The 12512-nt window shown below is 36.9% G+C and overlaps 1 protein-coding gene across 1 annotated transcript in view; it reads right to left on the bottom strand.

Annotated features, from left to right (window-relative positions):
- TBC1D8B (TBC1 domain family member 8B) overlaps window positions 1-12512 on the bottom strand; it is an 82387-nt gene that overhangs the window by 23801 nt on the left and 46074 nt on the right. The window contains exons 8-10 of the mRNA XM_065900234.1: window positions 10625-10774; window positions 9945-10095; window positions 9249-9463 (exon numbers count right to left, since the gene is read on the bottom strand). Coding sequence (XP_065756306.1) covers window positions 9249-9463; window positions 9945-10095; window positions 10625-10774 — 516 coding nt within the window. The remainder of the gene's footprint in view (window positions 1-9248; window positions 9464-9944; window positions 10096-10624; window positions 10775-12512) is intronic.

The raw sequence follows: 12512 nt of genomic DNA, 5'->3' as shown, positions 1-12512 counted from the left end.
ATAAACAAAATTGATAAACCATTAGCCAGAGTCATCAAGAAAAAAGGGAAAACACTCAAATCAACAGAAATAGAAATGAAAAAGGAGAAGTAATAACTGACCCTGCAGAAATACAAAGGATCATGAGAGATTACTACAAGCAACTATATGCCAATAAAGTGGACAACCTGGAAGAAATGGACAAATTCTTAGAAAAGCACAACCTTCCAAGACTGAACCAGGAAGAAATAGAAAATATAAACAGACCAATAACAAGCACTGAAATTGAAACTGTGATTAAAAATCTTCCAACAAACAAAAGCCCAGGACCAGATGGCTTCACAGGCGAATTCTATCAAACATTTACAGAAGAGCTAACACCTATCTTTCTCAAACTCTTCCAAAATATAGCAGAGGGAGGAACACTCCCAAACTCATTCTACGAGGCCACCATCACCCTGATACCAAAACCAGACAAAGATGTCAAGAAAAAGGAAAACTACAGGCCAATATCACTGATGAATATAGATGCAAAAATCCTCAACAAAATACTAGTAAACAGAATCCAACAGAACACTAAAAGGATTATACACCATGAGCAAGTGGGGTTTATCCCAGGAATGCAAGAATTCTTCAATATATGCAAATCAATCAATATGATACATCATATTAACAAACTGAAGGATAAAAACCATTTGATCATCTCAATAGATGCAGAAAAAGCTTTTGACAAAGTTCAACACCCATTTATGATAAAAACCTTCCAGAAAGTAGGCATAGAAGGAACTTACCTCAACATAATAAAGGCCATATATGACAAAGCCACAGCCAACATCATTCTCAGTGGTGAAAAAGTGAAATCATTTCCACTAAGATCAGGAAAAAGACAAGGCTTCCCACTCTCACCACTATTATTCAAAATAGTTTTGGAAGTTTTAGCCACAGAAATCAGAGAAGAAAAATAAAAGGAATCCAAATCGGAAAAGAAGTAAAACTGTCACTGTTTGCAGATGACATGATACTATACATAGTGAATCCTAAAGATGCCACCAGAAAACTACTAGAGCTAATCAATGAATTTGGTAAAGTTGCGGGATACAAAATTAATGCACAGAAATCTCTTGCATTCCTCCTATACACTAACAACGAAAGACCAGAAAGAGAAATTAAGGAAACACTCCCATTCACCATTGCAACAAAAAGAAAAAAATACCTAGGAAGAAACCTACCTAAGGAGACTAAAGACCTATATGCAGAAAACTATAAGACACTGATGAAAGAAATTAAAGGTGATACAAACAGATAGAGAGATATACCATGTTCCTGGATTGGAATAATCAATATGGTGAAAATGACTATACTACCCAAAGCAATCTACAGATTCAATGCAATCTCTATCAAACCACCAATGGCACTTTTCACAGAACTAGAAAAACAATTTCACAATTTGTATGGAAACACAAAAGACCCCAACTAGCCAAAGCAATCTTGAGAACGAAAAACGGAGCAGGAGGAATCAGGCTCCTTGACTTCAGACTATACTACAAAGCTACAGTAATCAAGACAGTATGGTACTGGCACAAAAACAGAAATATATATCAATGGAACAGGATAGAAAGCACAGAGATAAACCCCCACACATATGGTCACCTTGTCTTTAATAAAGGAGACAAGAATGTACAATGGAGAAAAAACAGTCTCTTCAATAAGTGGTGCTGGGAAAACTGGACAGCTACATATAAAAGAATGAAATTAGAACATTCCCTAAAACCATACACACAAAGAAAAAAAAACTCAAAATAAATTAAAGACCTAAATGTAAGGCCAGACACTATAAAACTTAGAGGAAAACATAGGCAGAACATTCTATGACATAAATCACAGCAAGATCCTTTTTGACGCACCTCCTAGAGAAATAAAAAAAAATAAACAAATGGGACCTAATGAAACTTAAAAGCTTTTGCACAGCAAAGGAAACCATAAACAAGACGAAAAGACAACCCTCAGAATGGGAGAAAATATTTGCAAACGAAGCAACTGAGAAGGATTAATCTCCAAAATATACAAGTAGCTCATGTGGCTCAATATCAAAAAAACAAACAACCCAATCCAATAATGAGCAGAAGACCTAAATAGACATTTCTCCAAAGAAGATACACAGATTGCCAACAACAGATGAAAGGATGCTCAACATCACTAATCATTAGAGAAATGCAAATCAAAACTACAATGAGGTATCACCTCACACCAGTCAGAGTGGCCATCATCAAAAAAATCTACAAACAATAAATGCTAGGGAGGGTGTGGTAAAAAGGGAACCCTCTCACACTATTGGTGGGAATGTAAATTGATACAGCCACTATGGAGGACAGTATGGAGGTTCCTTAAAAAACTAAAAATAGAACTACCAAACGACCCAGCTATCTCACTACTGGGCATATACCCTGAGAAAACCATAATTCACAAAGAGTCATGTACCACAATGTTCACTTCAGCACTATTTACAATAGCCAGGACATGGAAGCATCTTAAGTGTCCATCAACAGATGAATGGATAAAGAATATGTGGCACATATATACAAGGGAATATTACTCAGCCATAAAAAGAAACAAAAACGAGTTTTTTGTAGTGACGTGGATGGACCTAGAGTCTGTCATGCAGAGTGAAGTAAGGCAGAAAGAGAAAAACAAATACTGTATGCTAACACATATATATGGAATCTAAAAAAAAAACAAACAAAAAAAACAGTTCTGATGAACCTAGGGGCAGGACAGGAATAAAGACGCCGATTTAGAGAACAGACTTGAGGACACAGTGAGGGGGAAGGGTAAGCTGGGACAAAGTGAGAGAGTAGCATTACATATATACACTACCAAATGTAAAATAGATAGCTAGTGGGAAGCAGCTGCATAGCACAGGGAGATCAGCTAGGTGCTTTGTGACCACCTAGAGGGGTGGGATAGAGATGCAAGGGTGAGGGGATATGGGGATATACGTGTACATACAGCTGATTCACTTTGTTATATGGCAGAAACTAACACAACATTGTAAAGCAACTATACTCCAATAAAGATGTTAGAAAAAAAAACCAAGACACAAAAGGACAAATATTATATGATTCCACTTAAATTAGGTACCTGTAATAGGCAAATTCATAGAGATAATAGGTAGAGTAGAGATTAACAGGGCCTGGGAGAAGAGGAATGGGGAGTTGCTTTATGGGTAGAGAATTTTTGCTTGAGATGATGAAAAAGTTCTGGAAATAGCCAGTGGTGATAGCTACACAATGTTGTAAATGTACTTAATGCCACTGCATTTTTACTTATAAAGTGATTAAAATATGTATATTTTATCACAATTTTTTAAATGTTAATAAGAGGCCTAAGAAAGAATTTTTTTTTGGACAAAGCAATTATTCTTGCAAGAAATTGTCCTAAGGAAAATACAAGGAGGTATGTAAAGATTTAGTCACAAGGATGTTTTGTTAAGAGTAGTTTTACAAAACAAAACGAGACAACATAAAACAAAAATAAAGAATACAATTTTCTTTTTTTGGCCACAACACGTGGCTTGTGGGATCTTAGTTCTCCAACCAGGGATTGAACCCGGGCCCTCAGCAGGGAAAGTGTGGAGTCCTGACCACTGGACAACCAGGGAATTCACAAGAATACAATTTTAATGTCCCCAAACAAGCCATTGATGAAATATACTATGATGTATAACAGAGTGCCATAGAGAAATTGAGGAAAGAACTATGTTCTTTTTAAGAACACTTAATTACATGGAAAGACTAAGAGGAAATACTGAAAAATGTTAGTGGTGGTTATTTCTGGGTAGTGGGATTATAGATGATTTTTCTTTTCTTTTATGTAATTTTTATGTTCTAAATTTATTACAATAAATATGCACTTTTAATAAACTAAAAAAAAAGGTCAGCAAAAGTAATACACAATGTAAAAAATTAACAAACGGAAACCTCAATTAAAGAGTTGGGAGACCAGAAGGGGGCGCTCTTGTACCCTGCAACTACAGCAGAGACCAACAGGCAGAAAAAAGACTCTTCTTTCCTGGCAAGGCCAATGAAAAGCCATGGACTCTTAGTTTACTATAGCCCTTCCAACTTCCTTTTCTTCTCTATAAAAGTGTTCTCCTCCCCTTGCCATTGGGGGACTTGCCCATGGCTCGCCATGGTTGTAGACCCCAAATTGCAATTCTCTGCTCATCCTGAATAAATCCATCTTTGCTGAAGAAATATCTGGTGGTCTATTTGTTTCAGGTCAACAATGATATTACTAAAATAAAGGGAAAAAAATCACATGATTATCTCGATAGACACAGAAAAATTACTTAACAAAATCCACCACCCTTTCATGATAAAAACACTCAACAAACTAGCAATATAAGGGAACTTCCTCAACATGATAAAAAGAATCTATAAAACGCCCACAGTTAACCTCATACTTAATGATGAAAGACTGATTGCTTCCCCTTAAGGTAAATAACAAGACAAGAATATGCATTCTCACCACTTCTCTTCAACACTGTACTGAAGGTTATAGCCAGGTCAATCAGGCAAGAAAAAGAGGAAAAAAAGGCATCCAGGTTGGAATGGAAGAAGTAAAAAATATCACTATTCAGATTCCATGATCTTGTATATAGAAAATTCTAAATAAGGAATCCACAAAAAAAATCTACTAGAACTAATAAGCTTAGCAAGATTGCAGGATACAAGATCAATATATACAAAAATCAATTGTATTTCTATATACTGGCATTGAGCAATCCAAAAATAAAATCAAGAAAACAATTCCGTTTACTGTAATGTCAAAAAGAATAAAAAACTTAGAAATAAAATTAACAAAGGAAGTAAAGTCTTGCACATAGGGAACTATGAAACAACCTTGAATGAAATTTTAAAAGAATTAAATAAATGGAAAAGAAAAACATCCTGTGTTCATGTATTAGAAGATTTAATATTGTTAATATACAATATCCCCCAAGTTGATCTACAGATTCAATGCAATGACTAAGAAAATTCCAGCTGGATTTTTCTTCTTTATCCAGAAATTGACAACAGATCCTAAAATTCATATGGAAATGCAAGAGACCTAAAAAGCCAAAACAATTTTGGAAAAAAAAAAGTTAAAGGACTCACAGTTCCCAATTTCAAAACTTACTACACAGCTGTAGTAAAAAAGACAGTGTGATACTGGCATGAGAACAGAAACATAATAGAATAGAATTGTGAGTCAAGAAATAAACCCTAGGGCTTCCCTGGTGGCGCAGTGGTTGAGAGTCTGCCTGCTAATGCAGGGGACACGGGTTCAAGCCCTGGTCTGGGAGGATTCCACATGCCGCAGAGCAACTAGGCTCATGAGCCACAACTACTGAGCCTGCGCGTCTGCAGCCTGTGCTCCGCAGCAAGAGAGGCCGCGACAGTGAGAGGCCCGCGCACCGTGATGAAGAGGGGCCCCCGCTCGCCGCAACTAGAGAAAGCCCTTGCCCAGAAACGAAGACCAACACAGCAAAAATTAATTAATTAATTAATAAACTCCTACCCCCAACATCTTCTAAAAAAAAAAAAAGAAAAAGAAATAAACCCTAACATTTATAGTCAAGTGATTTTCAGCAAGGGTGCCAAGACAATTCAATGAGTCAAAGACTGCTTTTTTTTCAACAAATGGTACTGGGACAACTGGCTATCCACAAGTAAAAGAATGAAGCTGAACCTTTTCCATACACCACACACAAAAACTAAGACAAAATGGTCAAGAAACCTAAATTTAAGCATTAAAACTATAAAACCCTTAGAAGAAAACATAGGACTAAATCTTCTTGACCTTGGATTAGGCAGTGGCTTCTTAGGTATGACATCAAAAGCACACACAACAAACGAAAAACATAAAAAAACAAATATTAAAACTTCTGTGCTTCAAAGAACACCATCAAGAAAGTGAAAAAACTGGGCTTCCCTGGTGGCGCAGTGGTTGACAGTCTGCCTGCCAATGCAGGGGACATGGGTTCATGCCCCAGTCTGGGAAGATCCCACATGCCACAGAGCGGCTAGTCCCGTGAGCCATGGCCACTGAGCCTGCGCGTCCGGAGCCTGTGCTCCGCAACAGGAGAGGCCACAGCAGTGAGAGGCCTGTGTACCACAAAAAAAAAAGAAAGTAAAAAAACAACCCACAGAACAGGAGAAAAACTTTGCAAATACTATATCTGATAAAGGATTAGTATCCAAAATATATAAAGAACCATTACAACTCAACAGTAACAAGATAAATAATCCAATTTTTAAAATGGGCAAAGGATTTGAATAGACATTTCTCCTAAGAAGATATACAAATGGCCAATAAGCATGTTAGGGAAATGCAAATCAAAACCACAACGAGATACCACTTCACATTCACTAGGATGGCTATAATCAAAAAGAGAGATAATAACAAGTGTCACCGAGGATGTGGAGAAATTGGAACCATCACACACATTGCTGGTGGGAATGTAAAATGGTACGGTCACTTTTTTTTTTTTTTTACGGTCACTTTTTAAAATAGTTTGGCATTGCCCCAAAATGTTAAAGTTACATAAAGTTACCACATAACTCAGCAATTCCACTTCTAGCTAAATACCCAAAAGAATGAAAAAACACGTCCACACAAAAAATTGTACACGAATATCCATGGCAACATTATTCACAATAGCAAAAATGTGGAAACAAACCAAAATGCCTACCAACTGTTGAACAAAATGTTGTATATCCATACCATGGACTATTATTCAGCCACAGCAAGAAATGAAGTATTGTACTAATACATGCTACAACATGGGTGGACCTTGAAAACAATATGCTAAATGAAATCAGGCAGACACAAAAGACCACATATTGTATCACTCCATTTAGATAAAATATCCATAATAGGCAAACCCATAGAAACAGAAAAGTAGATTAGTGATTGCCTAGGGTTGGGAGTAGGGAGAAATGGGGAGTAACTACTAATGGATGTGGGGCTTCCTTCTGGGGTGATGAAAGTGTTATGGAGGTTAAGACTGTGATGATGGTTGCACGGCTTTGTGAATATACTAAAAAACACTAATGGGTGAAGTTTCTGGTATGTGAATTCTATCTCTAGATAGATGAAAGGAAAAAGGAATGAAAAAAGCAAAGGAAGGAAGAAAAGAAGGAAGAAGATAGATCAGATAGATGGAAGGAAGGGAGGGAAGGATGGAAGAAGAAAAGATAAACAAAGCCAGTCAGCCAGCCATGAGTCAGTATGGCTCACCTGAGTTTTTGGTCAAAAGCAACAAAACCTGCTTATCATATTAAATTCAAACTTCTCCCAAGCTTGAAAGATTCACCATGATCTTGCTTCACACAAACTTATTTACTTCTTGATTCCAGCACGAACCTAGCCAGTCTGATCTCCATGGTAGGCTTATTTTCACCTGAATGGTATTGCTTATAGTGTTACCTAACTCTGAATAACTTTCCTCTGGCCCTCCATGTTTCTAATTTTGTTTTCACTTTTTAGAAGTCAAAAATCAAGTGTTGCCTACTTTGAAGCTGCCTTTAAACTACCACATATAGATAACATTATAGGCTGAGTGTAAGCTCTTTGAGAAAAGAAGCATTATGCTTCTTTATTACCTTTCAGAGATCCTAAAACATGCTAAATACTCATTCAGATGATCCACTCACTTAAATTGCTTTTCAAAAATACCTCTCTATTGATAAGTTTCAATGGATAGGTAGGACTGATATGTAATCATTATGGGTACTCAACCCCATCATAAATGAAGGTGTGGCTGAGAGTGCTAGCTATCCACCATAACCCAATCTCCCCTTCTTCCATAGTATCTGGATGTACATGTGCTCAACCACGCTACATTTTGCAGACTTCTTTATGAATAGGTGTGGCCATGAGACCAAGATCCTCCAATTAAATGTGGGTGAAGTGATGTATGCAACTTCCAGGCCTGGCCAATAAAATTTCTCATAATTGTTTCTCCATGCTCTCTCCCCTCTTCCTGTGAGTAGTAATGGCAATGAAAGAGCACCTTGGAAGCCATGTTTTGAAGATGACAGAGCCTGTTGTCAGCCTAAATCCCTGAATAATCACATGGAGGAGAGCTACCTACTGACTTGAATATTTGCACTCCTCTGTTTATTCCTTTAAGTAAACTTCTATTGTGTTTGAGATTATTTGTGTTAGCAGTCTGGCATACCCTTTAGTGTCCTAAAGGATTTTTTTCAGTGATTCCCCCACTGTCTACAAAGTAACATTCAAACTCCTGACCTATCCCAATCTACCTTTTTGATTTTTTCCCTCAATTACCTCACTTCATTCACTCTACAATTCTACTAAACAGAACATGGTCCTACATATATTCCACATTTACCTCTGTGTTTGGTTACACTGATCCCTTCACCTACAAATGGTATTTCATTCCATCTCCATATATCTAAAATTCACCAATTTCAAGACCTAAAAATGCCACTTCTTCCATGCAGCCTTCTCTGTTCCTCCAACTTATCCCTATTATAAATCCTGGTGAGATTTAATATTTCTCTAATAAATTGTCTCATTTGTTTTTCTTTTGCCAATGAATATGCTTTTTTGTTTTTAAATTTTTAATTTATTTTTGGCTGCATTGGGTCTTTGTTGCTGCACACAGGCTTGCTCTAGTTGCAGCAAACGGAGGCTACTCTTGAGGTGCGAGGGCTTCTCATTGCAGTGGCTTCTCTTGTTGCAGAGTATGGGCTCTAGGTGCGTGGGCTTCAGTAGTTGTGGTGTGTGGGCTCAGCAGTTGCGGCGTGTGGGCTCTAGAGTACAGGCTCAGTAGTTGTGGCACACAGGCTTAGCTGCTCCATGGCATGTGGGATCTTCCCAGACCAGGGATTGAACCAGTGTCCCCTGCACTAGCAGGTAGATTCGCAACTACTACACCACCAGGGAAGTTCTTGAATATGTTTTAATACCTACCAGTCCATATATTTTTAAGGGCAGGATTACTATCTGATTCAGCTTTATATAGTCTTGAGCACCTAGCACAGTATCTTTTACAGAGCAGGAATTCAGTAAATATTTGTTAAATTAAAAGAAAAATGAATTAATGGAATATCAATTCTAAGTATTCCCACTATCATTCTTGCATTAATAATATCCACTATCAATCTCAGCCCAATCTCTGTCCTTATTAGTAGAGTTGGATTTGATGTGATTTTATCATTTGGAACACGATAACAGTTGAGCTCATAATGAAATCATACCTGGCAGTATCCAATTTTGGGATTCCTGAATGCATAAGCAGTGAGTACCCGCCTCAGAGCAGATATGCCAGTGTCACTCTGAAAGGCTGGATGCTCAGGCAGGGAGCGACGCAAATCACGTTCAATTTCTTCAGTAGCCAAGTTGCAGGTCCCTAAAGACTGCTCAACCACTTCAGCATAATAGCCAGGATTAGCAGCCATGTCATTAACAGCACCTGTACAGATGATCACATTAACATACAAAAGAAGAGGAACATAACAAAGCTACTACTTGCCTATATACATGAAGAACTGGATTACTTGTAAATTAAGTTTTATGCTCAAGTGTTATCTGAGTACAAACAAATAAAAGGAAAAGCTTCCCACTAGAATCTATAACATTAGGGCAGGAATCTTATCCAAAAGAATAACATTTTCATGAACTGTCTTTTCCCTTTAACTTCCTTCTGATACTAGAGATTCCCACGCTGTCTCTTGCAGTTAGCTATTGCCTAATAAACTAATCTGCTCAGACAATGGATGTATGGATATATAGGTAAGTACACATAACTACCGTACTCTCTGTGACTAGTCTGAACTCATGATAAGACTTAGTCCTAGCCATCTTTGTAATTATTTTTATTTAGCTTAGTACATAACTCCTAGAAGGGGCATAGATAATGTCTGTTAAATGAATAAAGTGAATAAATGTAATACCTGAAAAAAGCATCCAGAGCTCTCCTCTTAAGGTCTCTGGAATCCCTCTTACAACCAGATCTTGAGTCTTTTTGGTCCTAAACATGCTAACACCACGCCCACATTCTGTAAACAGGATGTTCCAGGACTGTTCCTTCATCTTTTCTTTCAACTATAACAAAAAAATCAAAGCAACTAAACATGGTGAGAAATTAACTTAATTTGAAATTAAGTTTCAAATAACTCAATAACTCTCTTCACCATGAAACAATACCTATGGAAAACAAGAACACAGAAAGTCAAAATCAGTATTCACAGATGGGCTAAACCCTGCACCACTGTCATCACAAAAATCTTTAAAATCCATGTGAGCATAACAGGTTTAATTTACTATTTTAGTTCTTCTCATATTAAAATGGTAAAACCATGACACCTAGGAGGTAAAGCTTTGAACCACCATTCTCACCAATCACCCCAATTAGGATTGACTATTGGAAATCTATGCAAATAAAGCCCAAGGTTCAACTTTCATCTTAATTCTTGATAACAGTCCTATTTTGTAATGGAACCAAACATGTCACACAGTAGTACCTGCTAGAAAACCTCTTCAAGCCCAAAAAGAAGAGTTTTCAGTCTGATCTAAGATTTTTATTTTTGATCAACTGTTTCAATCTATAGATTTAAATATTTTGTTTTCCTACCATTTTGGAATTAAGAGTCTCCAAATTCTGAGGGTGAAATACTGTCATTAAGGCTTCAGTGTTCACAGTTTTGCTGCATTCTCTCTGACATATCAAAGATTGTACCTCAATATCATCAGATGGGTCTACAGACTCAGAACTAATAGGAACCTGAAAAAGAAAGAATATAATTGTCCTAAATGTGTGCCTAAAAGTTTCCGCAAAAAGAAAAAGTGCTAATGTTTTATCTGTCATTTACAAACCACAATTTATATACATAATAAATATTAAAGCAATGTCTCAGAAGAACATTGTTTTTCCACCAAAATTAGAGATGTCAACAAACTAATGTCCAGAACATCAAGCTCACGACCTTAGTGAGTGAATTCCCCTACTTGGGCAATAAAATACAGGGAAAACATTAAAAAAAACAGGTCAGAACATTGGAAATTAACCAAAGGCACAGAATGAACTGAAAAGTATGATTCAAAAAAAAAACTAATGAACTTCAGTAAGAACACCAGTCTGTGAAGTTTTAACTTGAGGTTATTCCCATCCTCCCTCCCTTCCAAGCTCAGAGGTATGGTAGCCATGAAAGTCAGCATTATCACACCAATGGATCTTTTGGAACTTTATTAAAAGCTCCATCCCCAGAACACAGTCAATATTTTCACCAAACTAGCAGCTACCTGGAAAATCTCCATTCCTAGGGTGTTGTTATCATTTGATTTGACTCAGAGCTCAGCTCTATGTAAAAAGTCCTTTCCCCCGGGCATTCCAAGAAAACCATAGCAATCTTCTGATAATATCACAGCTGCCTAAGGCTGTGATTTCAATTTGGGGCAAACAAGAGCCTGGCTAAAAATTTAAAAGGAAGACCTTGAAAATCAGATGGCCATAGGGGAACTTTGAAAGGTTCCAACATATTCTTGGGGATCTGAAAGTATGCATGAGTATACAAGACTGTGAACCTACCCAGGAAAGAAATGGGACAGGAGAAGGCCCCAGTCATTCAACTCTGGAAATAAGAAATGAAAACTAAGGCTGATTTATAAACTATAAACTTCCTAAGTATGAAGTATACTTTCACACAAAGATCCTCTTGGCAAAAGGTGGAGAACTTACTGGTTCAAGGCATTTAAGGAAATCTTCTGGCCCATCATCGACTGACCACTGATTTAGACTGACTCAGGGGGTGATCTGAGGAAGCCATGCTTAAAAATACAAACAAGAACTAAAAATAAAAGGCAACCAACAACAAAAAATGTCCCAGAAGGGGCTTACTTCTTAGATTTTTTTAAACTAGGAATGGAAAGCAGCTATTATATATATACATTCAAAGAACTAAAGGAAACTGTTTAAAAAAATAAAGGACCAAATTTAAAAGTAGGCAAAATACCTAAGCAGAGACCTCACCAAAGAAGATATAAAGACGACAATCATATGAAAAGATGCTCAACATCATATGTCATTAGGTAATTGCAAATTTAAACAATGAGATACCATTTCACATCTATTAAAATGGCTAAAATCCAGAACACTGATAACACCAAGTGCTACTGGGGATGTGGAACAAGAAGAACTCTTATTCATTGCTGGCGGGAATACAAAGCAATACAGTACTTTAAGAGATGGTATGACAGTTTCTTATAAAGCTAAACATAGTCTTACCGTATAATTCAGCAATTGTGTTCCTAGGTATGTACCATAATGAGTTGAAAACTTATGCCCACATAAAAACCTGCACATGAATGTTTATAGCAGCTTTATTCAAAACTACCAAAAACTGGAAGCAACTAAGGTGTCCTTCAATAGGTGAATGGATAAACCCTGGTATATCCAGAGAATGGAATATTTTTCAACAATAAAAAGAAATAAACTATCAACAAAACTAAGAGCTGTTTTTTAT

Source organism: Phocoena phocoena, chromosome X (genome assembly GCF_963924675.1).
Source record: "Phocoena phocoena chromosome X, mPhoPho1.1, whole genome shotgun sequence".
NCBI classification, from domain to species: Eukaryota; Metazoa; Chordata; class Mammalia; order Artiodactyla; family Phocoenidae; genus Phocoena; species Phocoena phocoena.
This window is presented reverse-complemented; position numbering and strand designations above follow the sequence as displayed.